Raw genomic sequence first — 14,307 nt, 5'->3', positions numbered from 1 at the left:
AAATGAACTACACATTTGCAGAGATGAAGTACAGAGCTGCGGACAATGACTCTTTTCCCACAGTGTAAATTCTTCAGACTCAGCTGTCAACATGTGAGTGTGTGCAGCACAAAAGCAGCTTTAACTTGATGACTTTTTCCCTCCAAGGCCATAAAAATGAAATGGATACTGTGCTCTCCTTTATGTGATTCCATCTCCTAATGAGGTTTTCTTTCTCATGGACAGTGAAAGCCTGTATGCCTTTTAGTTCCTGGTAGATCAGTCTCCTTCTTGCAGAATAAAAACAAACATTTTTCTTCCTAAATAAATATTTCAGTTGGAGAATAGACCAGATAGCAACAGTGGATATTCCAGAACTGTCCTCCGGGAATTTGGAGTTAGGTTCTTTTATAGTTTTACACAGATAGGCTTATCATGATCTCAGTATATTTTCTCTTTCTTGGTGAGAAACATAATTTCTCTGATGGTCACCCAGCTGCCACTGCACTTCCTCTCTCCCCAGGGTAGGTTTTTAACTATATGTCCAATCTCCTTTGACTACCACGGTGTTTGTATTTAATATTAAAGATCTTAGGCATCACCTACATTAAAGAGAACAACAATGGGGGAGTGAGTGATATCAAACTTCGTTAAAACTTGGGAGAGCAGAACAAAAAGGAAGCTAAAGTGGCTTTTGAAGAGAAAAGCCTAGTTAAGAGTGACAAATACTGCAGGAGAGGTTTTTCTAAATGGAGATTGATAAAAAGCTGCGGAAAGTCACCAGCGACCTTTAGAGGAGCAGTTTCAAGGGATCAAAGTCCGGTTGAAAGGGGATAAAGCGGTAACAATGTTGAGAAAACAAGTGTGTAGTCAGGCTATGAACTGAGATATACAGGCCCTTCATGACAAACCATGATTAAAGGAAGTGTATGAATAAGATGGATGAACAGGTTTTCAGCTCAAAGAAAAAAAGTAGTGGTCAAGAAGAGATAAAGACAGCAAAAGAAATGTAAATTGGGTAAATTTATGAAAGATCATCAATGCAGTTAGGAGCAAAGGTAGAGGGTAAAATGTGGAAACTAAGAGGCATGCCATTCACACTAATACATTAAAAATAATAGGATGGTCAGAACCATTGTTGCAGGAGGGAAGAGATGCTGATTGAAGTTACTTGTGGAACAGTTTATGTTTTGAATAGTCACTTAGAACATGAGATATATCAGAACCGAGATTGTCAAAGGCAACTCATGGTCTCCTGACATTTAAGTGAGGTTCAGAGGCAATATTATAATTTTTCCCCTAACAAATCAATGAAGGACCAAGTGATGAAATGAATTTTGGGGTTCTCCTTAAGAAATGGCAGCAAAAATAATTGTGGTAGAAGTTCAAAGAAATGAGATAATCAAGCATCGTACTGAAAACATACATGGATTGTAAACCAAGAGTTTCATCCTTATTAATGAGGCATTTGAAGCCAGGCAAAAGGTCATGGATGGAAGATTAGCGACTTGGCAGCTATATTTTATAAGACCGGAGGATGATGTAAAGGGAGATAATTATTTAATAATGAAAAATAACCATGATAATGCTGTGGGAACCATTATAAAAACCTTTGATGAATGTGTAAGTGAATCATCCAAACAAAATCTAACTCTAGATATAAGAACATATAGGGATTACTTAGTTCAAAATCTGAATAAAAATAGCATTTGTTTATTTTAGGCATATAAATTTTGTACATTTTCTCCTATACTACAATTATTTATTTACTAGAGAGAGAAAGAGAAAAAATAAAAAGTATCTACTAATCAAGTAGTGGAGCCAGTGACTGAAATTAGAGAAATTGGGTTCTTGTTCCAAATCTCCTACTACTGGGTTAGATGTAATCTTAGATGCAAGTCTCAATTTCCTCACCTATACCATGGGAGACAGGGTTTTAGAAAGATTAAAGGAGAATCAGATTAAATGTTATAAAAGTCCTTTGAAATTTTGAAAATACTTTCAATGTGATGTTGTCATTAGCACAATTTTTTAAAAATGTGAAATAACTTATAGGATGTTCTCAAGGAAATCTGAGAGGTGTGGAGGAAAAAAAAAAAAAACCCACTACATCATGAGATTTGTTGTGGTGTTCCTGTAAGACTGGATTGGTAAGTCATCTTATCATTTTCCATTGCCTCCCTTCCGTAGCTCCAGCCCAGATCTATTTCTTTCCATAGTTAACTGCTGAGAAATTTCACTTTTGGCACAAAGCAAATATTTCCCTGAATCCTTAATCACTCTCTTCTCTTTTGCCCAACTTTCTCACACCCACAGTCATGAAGTCACCACTATAAGCTTAACTGCATACTAAACCACAAGTCATTGTTTGTACTATACGAAGAAAGTTCTCCACTTACTTACTACAACTACACCTGCTACGTGTCTGTTCTTACAAGCACCACCTACCATTGAGCCACCTGGAATCATGCTGCTCTGTCCTGATGGGGTGGTGGTGCCCAAGAGTTCGGAAGATAGCGAAGTCTCGCCCCATAAAATCAGCTGCTGTTCCAGAGTATAATTCTCCATCTGTGTTGTGACAAAATAAAACCACATATGTATACGTTAATTCAGTTAAGGCGAGAAAAACAAAACAAACAAAATGCAAGTCTGATGTTAAGACCATGTGAAAAATAAAACAGAAATGCTCTCTGCACCATTATGTGAAGCTACTTATTTTTTAATCCTATGTCTTTGTTAAAAAGAGTATTTCATTGCCCTGATTGGTGTGTCTCAGTGGATTAAGTGCTGGCTTGTGAATCAAAGAGTTGCTGGTTCTATTCCCAGTCGGGGCACATGCCTGGGTTACGGGCTAGGTCCCCAGTAAGGGGTACTTGAGGGGCAACCACACATTGTTGTTTTACTCCCTTTCTTTCTCCCTCCCTTCCCCTCTCTCTAAAAATAAATAAATAAAATCTTTTTTAAAAGAGTATTTTATTTAATGATCATTTACTGATTAAGTACTATCTGACTACTCGTTAAGTACTACCTTTGAAAAATTAAGTAAAATGTGATTCAGTGGACATTTCTAAAACATAAATTTTATTCTTTTCAACTATAACAAGACATAAATTTACAAAGTATACACACTGTTTGGTTTTTTATTTGTAAAATACTATGGTTCTAATAATCTTGCTCATTAGGATGAGGAATCATTGGAAAATCTTGCTTATATTTCTTATTTTATGGAAATGAAATTTCTAAGATTATCCTTTTTAGTAGAATCTTATTTTTGCTCTAATTAGAAAGTACTAATATTTTCTTTGTCATTTATTCTTGCTATTTATAACTTGGAAAAGTGTCTTAATTTAGTATAAATACAGTCAAAAAGAAAAGTCCACCACCTAACCTCATATATGACAAAGATATATTTGGAGAAGAGGAAATTTTACAAACACAGCTCATAATCACTATGGTTCAAATTATTTGTCCTTTGACTTATTCCAACTTTAACTGAATTAACTCCAGGTCAGAGTTTAATAATGGAAGACTCCTAATCAAAACGTAAAGTATAGAAAGGAAAAGGAAAAAAGGAGAAGAAAGAGAAGTTAATATATACTGACTACTACTACTCTGTGCTTGTCAGGCAGTTAGGCCCTGGCTTGACACTTTCAGATGATCTCACTTAGTTCTGTCAACAACCCCATGATACAAATGTACCTCTGTTTTACAGTTCAAGTAACCCAAGGTTGCTCAGCTGACTAGGTAAGTCAAGGTGAAAGTTCAAACACAGGCCCGTTTAATCCCAAGCCTCTTTTATCAAAACATAGGACCTTTCAATAAACTGTAATTGGTAAATGGTATGTTCTGTTTTCTTTAAACAGAAAGTGTCGCATACTATTTCATCCAAAAAATAACATTGTTGCTTGTTTACTTGCAGTTAATTATCAGCAAAATAAAATTTAAAAAAATTATAAAATTTTCTCCTTATTATCTTCCATAACAGTAAAAATATATATATTATCTTGTTGATCATTTGAGTATGTTAATACTTTTGAATTCATTGATTTGAAATATATTCAGAAAATAAGTGGGAATAGATAAAATATCACCTAAATATTTAAATAGCAAGATTTTCATTTTCAAAGAAATTTCATATTATTAGACGAATGGAAAACCCTGTGAATTTTCAGTTATAAATGCCTTTGAGAAAGTTTTATTAATCTGATTGCTTGTACAATGTCCTTTGTTTACACCCTCAATTCTCATTGTAAATAAGGGCTCTTCAATAGAAAATAGGCATTATTGGTGGTCCAATCAAAATCATTTTCTTTGGTAAAACCTGTGATTCTCTGATGTGTTTGAATGCACCAATCCAGGCTTTGAGAAACCCCAAAGCAGTGAAGAATAGTTACACAGAAAGAACCATCAAACAGCTCCAACTTAGGACTTTAATTATTAATAGAGAGACCCCTTATCTTGAATGAGTTTAAAAATATTGATCATTTATTTTGGATTGCTGTGAATCAATACAAACAAAAAATGATTGTTGGACAATATAATAAGTAAAGGTAAACAGTTAAATAAATGGAACTCATACGGCATCCCAAATTGTCATAGTATTGTATCTTTGTGATTCAAAAGCATATATGTTCTCTTAATTAAATATGAAGTTCAAATCCCACTTGTTCTCACCATAACTTGCTGCAATAATATTTTATCTAACCGTAAACTAAAAAAAAAACCCTTTTAATCAATTTCATCCCAAGACATTTAATTTGAAAAAATAAATAACCCTTTTCTAAAAGCACAAAAATGCTATGAATATGCTATGTTAACTGTAAGTTTAAAAGGTACTTCGAAATGTTTGAATGCTTATTGTTTTCTTAATTTAAATCTGTATTCAATTGCTGCAACTTAATTTTTTCTCCATGGGAAGTTTGTATCCTCCTTGATGTACCATTTTTATTAAGCTTGGTATTTTATCATTTTGCAAATACTTGATATATAGAAATATTTTAAAACTTCTGGTGAATTGCTTTTCCTGTTCTGTGTGAATAATGGGGTGTTAATTTAAAATATGTTGTGAAAACAGCCTAAAATGTTCATGTCAATTTAAAAATTTTTCATGCTTTAACACCTGTCGCAGGATGCTTGAGACGCTCTTTACCTTCAGAAATAAAAAAATATTAAGTTATTAGTTGAACCTCAGTCATTCCTTACCCACATGTTAGGTGGTAAAAATCAGGAAGGGTGAAAATAGAGACTACAAAAAGAGAAAACTGGACAATATCATATGAGAATATAGTCAGATAGAGCATGCACAACTGGAAGCATAATTAAAAATGTAAAGATTGTCATTAATTAATTATTCTATTTATCCCATTTAGCTTTTTTATGAGTAAAATCTGTAATTATGGTTGTTATTACATGTAAACTCTATTCAGGGGAGAGTTGAAATAACAAAAACAACATCAACATAAGAAACTGTTACTTGGATATAGACAGACAATTATTTCTCTTATTCATTTGGCTAATGATTTTATAACTTAAACCTATTTTTTTGTTAACCACCTCCACATAAGGAAGACAAAAATCAATACAAATAAAGGCAAAGGGAGCATGGCAGGTTTGTTTCTCTTTTAATATCAGTTGACTGGTCATTCAGTGAAAGTAAGAGAGCTATACAGCAGAAGGGGCTATTAACTCAATTTATTACTAAAAACAGAATTAAACAATAGACTTATAAACCAAAGGTGTGCTGCCATTTGGATACCAGTTGCCTCCAGTAACAGGAAGTTACCTTTTCTACCGGAATATCACTTTTGGCAAGCCCAGAGTGATTTCTGTGAGCTGGAGGGCACCAGATAATTAGGTGGCCATGAAGGGTACATTCTCAGTGTTGGTGCTCAATATCAGTGCCTATTCCTTTATAACAGGTCTTAGATCCTATTTTCTGCTGAGATTTCTATAAGATTCTTATCAAGGATAATTGCTCCAGAAAATTTATGACATGATTTTTTTGACACAAAATTATAGGTGGTGTAGTAACCTACTCTTGCATTCTCATTAAGCAGAAATATAATTTCAGCTCAGAGTATATTTTATTTAATATACTTGCACATTTTCTTTCACCATGCATTAAAGACTTAGTACATTCTGTGGCTATCTCAAATGAGTTAATGGTATCTGAGTATAAGACATTTACTATACACTTCAGGTGGCATGTTTACAAATATGTTTAACAAAAATGCCTAATTGCCAAACTTCTTTTGTAGTTTCTAGGTTAGTTATGAAGGTACCAAATTATATGTTGACCCTTGGACATAATAATTTACCAGTTTTCTGACCATTAATATGCCTTCCTGAGAATTTGAAGTAGTGTATTAGGTAAATGTTATGATAGAGATGACATCACAGTTAAGATAGATAATTTTGGGTTTTCTATGTATACTAAGCTACTAGTGAAAGAACATAGGACATGTGTTCAATTTGATTAAATTTATTATGAAATGATATACTGAAGGAATTGTGATATATATGAAAAGGTAGTTGTGGACACTCTGTCCAACCATATTTTTAAGTCTTTCCACAAAAGAAAACATAGGCAGTTTGGTATTTCAAAAATAATACATTGGAGTAAGATACATTACTGCTGACAGATGTAACTAACCATTCAGGAATTGTCAAATATAAAAGTCGCTTTTTGAGTACACTGCCATTCTTTCTTTACTGACAGTTTTTTAAACTGTCTAAGGAAAGCATTTTTCACTAAGATGAACAAGAAGTTTAGAGAACTGCATTTCTACCATTGCAGAGTTATCTGAGAAACATGTGTTAAAAACAAAAATTCATGTGCATTCTGGACTTTCTGTTCACAATGCAAAATGAAGTAAAAATGTGGCTTAGATCAGCTAATGTATTAGATTACAATTCCTAAGAAGGGTGTGGTGAGGAGAAACAGAAGGTGAAAAAACATTTCCTGATGAAATGGAAGCATTACTAACACAGGTGTAAAGTGTGACATAGATGTGAGCAAAAATCAAACAACCCTAAAGACCAAGCCCCATTATGTTGTTAACACCTTAAGTAAATTCCACTCATAGTGGAGAGTAATCAGAACCAGAGGAAAAAGAAATCTCTCTCCCCCTGTCTCTCGCACATACACACGCACATGTACATATACACACGGATGAAATCTATTTCCTGAGAATGGAAGAGTATGGGAATAATTTTACATTTTTAAATTTATTGAACATGTTTCCCTATACCAATAAATACAGGGTGGGACAAAAGTAGGTTTATAGTTGTCTATATGAAAAATAATACAATAATTAAAATAATAATACAAGAATAAACTGTTTTGCATATTCAACTGCAACCTGCCTTTCACCCCACCTTGTATAATATATATTGAGTCTGTTGGTTTTGTTACTTATGTTGTCCTTTAAAGCTAATATTTTTTTAGTAGTCAATATCTGCACATGGTACAAAGTTATTAAAATAAAACATTTATAAGGACCAAATCTGTCTCCCAGACTTCACACAGGCAACTACTGTTACCAGTTGTTTATAGTTTATTTGTTTGTTTCTATTTCACATATATTTCAGAACATGTAACCACTCAAACGCAGTATGCTATCGCACTGTCTTATTTAATCTCACCATAAACCAATGAAACAACAATGGCCAAGCTATTTTATATGCAAAGAAAATGACACTCTGAGAAGTTCAAATAATTTTCTCAATTATAGTTAATTAATTTAAGGAGTACCTTGTTTGCTCTAATACAAAGTGAGAGTATAGCCCTGGCTGGTGTAGCTCAGCGAATTGAGTAACAGCCTGTGAACCAAAGGGCTGACGGTTGGATTCCCAGTCAGAGCACATGCCTGGGTTGTGGGTCAGATCCCCAGTAGAGAGTGCGTGAGAGGCAACCACATATTGCCGTTTCCCTCACTTCCTCCCTCCTTTCCCCCTCTAAAATAAATGAATAAAATATTCTTAAAACAAACAAAAAACCCCCCACAAAGTGAGAGTTTATCCTAATATAAAATTTTGTTCTTTCTTGAGGCCTGGCAAAATTCTAGTTTGGGAAAACAAACTGTAGCTAACAGTCTAGACCCTTGAATCAGATCTCAATAATATCTCTTAGTGATAGAATATTTCAAAATGATCAGCACTGCAATACCTAGAGAAGATTTCAATGAGGAAATAACATTGCTTTCAAGCTGACTAATCCTCTCATGTCATGAAAATGTGAGATGATACTTACTGAAAAAATACTAAGTTTCATTCTTTTATTGTGTTCACACCTGGTATGTATTCTATGCAAGACAGCTACTACAATTTTTAATAAATAACTATTAAAAATGTCATAAAATATTTACCTGTGGGCAAAATAACAAATATTTAAAAATAAATACTAGAGCAATTTCATATTGATAATGGTTTTTATTCAAGAAGATTTGAAAAATTAACTTGACTGATGTGAATTTTAAAAACTTCGACACATAGGATTTGGGAACTTAAATCAGTAGCTATGCATTCCTCAGGATATAATCCATATTTCCTACAAACATTAGCTTAAAAACCCATGGCATTTTGGAAAGAGGTTATACTAAAGCTTCATAGACTTCATAAACTAAATTTTAAGCTGTTATCTGGTTTTAAAGTTTACTATTAGTTGAAACTGCTTAATAAAGGGTATAAAAGTATCTGCTGTCAAGCTCCATCTAGCCATCTAGTTTATAGGTGTCTTGTGTCAAACATGGAAGTTTATTTCCCAGTATTGGAAAAAGAAGCAGCCCAGAATCACCTTGAAAATTTTCTTATGTGCTGAAATTAGGAGAATATATTCAAAAATCTTTTTGTAGATAGTTTTTCCCAACAACCTGTATAGTTCAGAGACAGTAGTTACCCTTTTATATAAAAGTTTGGGAAGTGCAGTAGAAAATACTTATGTTTCAAAAAACTCCATTTAGTTAGTAAGCATTCTTTTCAAAGCAGCACTATGGAAAACGCCAAGAAAAATCTAATAAGGAGAATTAAATGTACTGGGAGAAGAAGAATTTATAGCATAATTATAAGAGAAGTAAATAACTTCAATAAAGAAAGTCACAGCTCTTGAATTAAAATGGTGTTGCAGATATTTTGAGAAAATTTACCAGGTCTAATATTGCCTGTTAATTTTTCTTTATCTTTTTAATCAATTGATTCATAAATTAATTTATGTTGGCTTGAATAATCCTCCTTGTCAATAAGCACTAAATATTTCTGAAAGGTACTAAATTATTTTACCATATTAAATAGATGAAGTCTGGACTTCCATTTTAAAGCTGCTTTTCTGAAATGCCTACTTTTTTATTTTTTTAAGTCATACATTCTCTCCTTGACTTACAACACTTCCCTCATTCTCTTTTTTTTTTTTTCACAAACTTACAGAGCTTTTTTTCAAAGAATTTCTAAGATAAAACACAAACTGTGGAGTGAAATATTCTTTGTGGACTTTGTGTGGTTGCATACCAAATGAACTATGTAATACCTACTTGTCATCATCCTTTCTCAATGGGATATTAAAATAAATAATCAAACAAATCCCTACTGAGAAACATACCACAAATTAAAGCTGCTTTGGGCACAATTTTACATACTGCTTTTTGAGGAAAATCTATCCTTTTTTTCAGCATGCAATTTAAATAAGTATAGGCTGCAAGTTCAAACAAGATTGGGTTCTCTTCCTTTGTTTGAGACAACTTTCAAATTTCTGTGTGTGCACTTAAGGAAGTCACCCACATGTAATCTGTAGGCCATCTGTGAATAGGAAAATTATAAGTGTGCTAAATTTGCTGCATTTCTTCAGGTCTTTAAACTTTTGTTAAAATGTTCCATAAATGGATAAAATGGACCGAAATTGTCTACATTTGAGAAGCAGCAGAGAAGATAATTCACACTGTAGTGACTTTATTCTCAATAGAAAAGGAATTAGTGTTGTATAGTGATAAATACTAGAGAATACTGGAAACATACATCTTCATAGTTAATGTTGCGGTCAATATGACTAGTTTTATTTTGTTAAGTATAAAAATTATTTTAAAAAAAGAAAACACTGGCAAAACTTTATGGAACTTGGCACATAAAATAATAATCTAAATTTACTTTTTAACAATCTGGATTTATTATTCAAATTTCCACTAGAAATTTTTACACTTGAAAAGTTTTATTACTATTTTTGTTGTGTTATCAAATAATTACCTTGGATAATTTATAAAACAATAAACAAAAAGTTACACAATTTCTACATGATTATATGGAAAAATACATTCAGGAACAGGATAATGACCAAGTATCTTTTGTGTTTTAGGTTGTTGGTATACTCAAAAGTTAAGTAGAAAAATTGTTTAATGGCGTTAACTTTCTGTTTGTGTTTTATTTAACTTCAGTACATAAGCTGTAAAAAAATTTTAAAAATTATCTTTTTATACGAACTAAAGATTTCTCCTTTTATCTGCCTATTTTTATCTTCCTACTTCTATCCTCTCAAAATCTGATGAAGATTCACTACCCATCTTCAATATTGAAGGAAAAAGGTAAAGAAAAAAACTGGAAAGAAAAATGGTTTAGAGACAAGGATAGAAACAGTATTCAAAATGTTTTGCTTTATTTAAAAAAGAGTAGAAGAGGTAAAGTCAAAAAAGATGAATATAGAAGGTCTTCATCAACTCAAAGTAACACAATGGGGTCTCTGCCAACTGTACCACTAGTTAGACTGATTGTGCTGTTTAAGTTTCCAAATATTGAGTGTGTGACAAATCTTGGAACTTCGATTAAAAAGACAACCATTCTTTTCTTTTGATTTGTCAAAATTTGCCATTTAAAACAGGTCTTTCATGAAATGAAAACCAAAACCATTTCTTTCAAAATAAAAATTTTAAAGTTCTAGTGGGGATGTACAGTATTGAGCTGGTAACTTCAAAGAAACTATTAAACCATTTTGAGTTAAAAGAATCATAGTCTAGATAGTGCAATCATCAAAGCAGCATTTACTGTTACCTCATTTTAAAAATAGTTTATGATAAATAATGGAAAATATTGACATATGATAAATAACATGCAATCTGGTTATTATCTCTAGAAAAATCACTCCTTCATTGATTGTTTTCTACGCACCTATTAAAAGAGATGCTGTCAGCAGTTTAGGGTCATATGGACTCTTCCCACGGCCATTTTCAAAGTGTGAATCTTCCAGCTTAAAAATGTTGTCCTGTAGATAAGGAAGAGAAGGACTGAGTTTATTTATTTTAAGAAGTATTTTTAACATGCCAGTTTATCAGAGAGATTGAGTATTCATTTTCATAGTCAAGAAGTATAATTATTTGTATAAACTTTAGATATGGAAAAATAACTGTGTGAATTAAAACCTAGCTAGTAGTAGCCAAAAATCTACTTAACTCAGTGATTTTTTTAGTAATGTTTAGTATGTTCAAGTAATAGTGTGTAAATGAACTCCGAAGACAAGACATGTTATGATAAGAGTAGAGGGATCATTTTATTACATAGGTATGCCAAGAGCTATCTTAATGGCTCCTGAAAAAAAGAATTTTCCATTTAAAAATGACTCTTTTTATTCTTTCACAAAAAGAAAAAAGCAATAGACTATTTTGGATTTCTAGAATAAAATACACTATTTTACTTTACATTCCAGAAGAAATTGCTATGTAGCCATAGCAGTCACTTTTCCCACTCTTGTCATTACTACAACTTTGCTACTTCCATGCTTCTATGCATTATTAAATAACTCACACTGGAAGGTGGAAGGTACCTGAAACTATCCTTATCAATGTTTCTAAAGTGAGACATATAAAACTACATGTTAGGGGAGGTATGATTGGAGGTTGTATCAGTAGAACAACAAACACACAGGTGACACATATATATCACTGGGAAGTCTTCTAACTTGACTCAAGATCCCAGAAACTTGAGTGAATGTTTTCTTGTAGAAAATGTTCCAAGGTAGAAAGTATTCCAAAAAGCACTGCAATGAAATCCTTAATAATGAGACAACTAACTTCTGCCTGAGGCCCTGCCCTCAGAATGTGTCTAGCTACTGTAACTTCTATGTAGCCATAAAATAAACTGGGGTAGGGGTGGTATTTCTGAACACTGTTTTCAGGACTAGGTGCACTAGGGAATAAATTAGGTCAGAATGTGTATGCTTTTATCAGGAGCACATTAACTTGTCCACAGGCTGAAATAAAATAGCTTCTTTGGCAATTTCTCTACTAGTCACATAAAAGTATTTTCTCTCTTCGTAGAATAGTAAATGATGTTCATTTTATGGCCAATGGAACACTTTATTTAAAGTTTAATATTTCTGATGGAGCTAATGGCAGAGTTTCAAATTATCACTCTTAATATTCATTTGAGTTAGGGAAGAGGAGTGAAATAGAAAGGAAACTAAAAGTGTTCTCTATTTTTATTACTGTGAGTAGGAATTACTGAGTTTATTCTTTCCTCACATTGATTCTGTATTTGGTAATGTCATCCTTTAGCAAGGATGGTTCTTTAGCTTGGTTCTAAAATTTACACTGTGTGATAATTTGTGGGGTTTCTCAGAATTGCGCTGAGTTGTAGTGGGAAAAAAAGAGTGATTCAGGAACCAGGTCCAGAGAAGCCAAAGATTAGCTCTGATTCTTTGGTCACCACTTATATCTTTGAGCTCCTGCTTCCAAAAAGTCAGTGCTGATAATTGACTTGCTTATTGTATAAAATTTAAAAAAAATGAAATAAACCTTTTTTAAGTCAGCAAAATATAAATAAATGCAACTTATTTTTGTTCTATTAATACTGCTCATATCACCACTATAACAAATAAATATGAAAAATAATCACACATTATTGTTAAAGTTTTCCTAGTTATAACTTGAAAGAACTAGACTTAAAGACAGTTATATAAGTCACAAAATTACAAACTTGTTTACAAATACAAATTAATCACAGGCATTTGAATATTAAGATTATAGTATGAAACTTAATGATATATGCTAAGAAAAAACAACAAGCAAGGAAAATATAACCAGCAACATTGAAAGAAAAAAGAAAACAACAGAATCAAGAGGGAAGGGGGTCAAGGAAAGGGAGGGAAGGGTCAAGTCAAGGAACATGTTTAAAGGACCCATGGACAAAGCCAAAGTGGGGAAGGATTGAGGGAAGGTGGTGGGGGAGGGGGCAGGGGAAAGTGGTGGTGGGAAAATGGAGAAAAATGTACTTGAACAATAAAAAAAAAGCATAGATGAAACTCTTTAGAAACGTTTAGATATATTTTGATAAAAATTAGAAACCAATCTAAAAGAAATATGTTTAGTAAAAGATAGATACCCTACTATCACAAGTCATAAGAATGTTATTTAAGTTTGTATACATGATTATTTATCACAAGTTAGAGAGAGCAGGGAGAATTGGTGGTGCGGTTGAAAACGTTATTATAAATACTATTATAAATGTCTTGTCCTCATACGCCATTTTCCAATACTGACAAAGATGGAGGAGCTACCCCTCAAAGTATGAGACACTTGATAACTGGGGTCATGTGTACAAGTCAATAAGGCAATGCCAAGGCGGATGAGAAGTACTTTCAGCCTTGTGTTTAGTATTTGATTTACAAAGTAAAGGATTAGACTACATAGGAAGAGAGGTTAAGCATATCAGTTATGGTTCAAGAGAAGATGAAAATCTATCCTTCGTCATGGTGGTGTCAGGCAATATGTTCAAAGCTGGTCTGCTTTCTCTTTTCTCTTTTTTTCCCTTTAAATGTAATTCTTACCCAAATTTCTAGGTATCTACCATTCAATTCTTCTACATTTTTACATGCTTCTATTGAAAGGTAAATAACTGAATTTCCTTTTCAGCCTAGTGCGTTGGGGGACTGGAATAAATAAATTCGATTTCTGAATAGGGAAGTAAAAAAGACATTGCTTACATACAAATGTTTGTAGTGTAAAATTCATACCCATTATACATAGTAATGGGGTTCAAGGGTGTTGAAATCAGACAAAGCTGGGTGTTACCCTTGGCTCTGAATTTTATTAACTCTGGGCCTCAGGCAATCCTTACACCTTTCTGAACTCAGATTCCTCATCTGTAAATGGAGTATAAAAAATCTTATAGGGTTAATGTGAAGATTATATTTAATAAAATATATTATATAATACTTATTATTCTCTTAATAATATTAATATCATTTTTCTACTGTTTTGTTTATAGTTGGCAAAATAAAACCATTCTTTCCTATACTGATCGATGTAGCTTATACCACAGTGGAAGTACATGCTTATAGTTTCATCAGTGGAAATT

The 14,307-nt window shown here is 32.7% G+C and overlaps 1 protein-coding gene across 1 annotated transcript in view; it reads right to left on the bottom strand.

The window, feature by feature from the left end:
• The window catches only part of SEMA3A (semaphorin 3A), a 302,957-nt gene that overhangs the window by 75,490 nt on the left and 213,160 nt on the right, over positions 1 to 14,307 (bottom strand). Inside the window, exons 6-7 of the mRNA XM_054564613.1 lie at positions 11,125 to 11,218; positions 2,428 to 2,547 (exon numbers count right to left, since the gene is read on the bottom strand). Of these exons, the coding sequence (XP_054420588.1) occupies positions 2,428 to 2,547; positions 11,125 to 11,218 (214 nt within the window). The remainder of the gene's footprint in view (positions 1 to 2,427; positions 2,548 to 11,124; positions 11,219 to 14,307) is intronic.

The sequence above is a fragment of the Pteronotus mesoamericanus genome, unplaced genomic scaffold (assembly GCF_021234165.1).
Source record: "Pteronotus mesoamericanus isolate MK-2021 breed Mesoamerican mustached bat unplaced genomic scaffold, CSHL_Meso_final scaffold_85, whole genome shotgun sequence".
In the NCBI taxonomy this organism is placed as follows: domain Eukaryota; kingdom Metazoa; phylum Chordata; class Mammalia; order Chiroptera; family Mormoopidae; genus Pteronotus; species Pteronotus mesoamericanus.
Note: the sequence above shows the minus strand (reverse complement) of the source record. Positions and strands in the feature narration are given on the sequence as shown.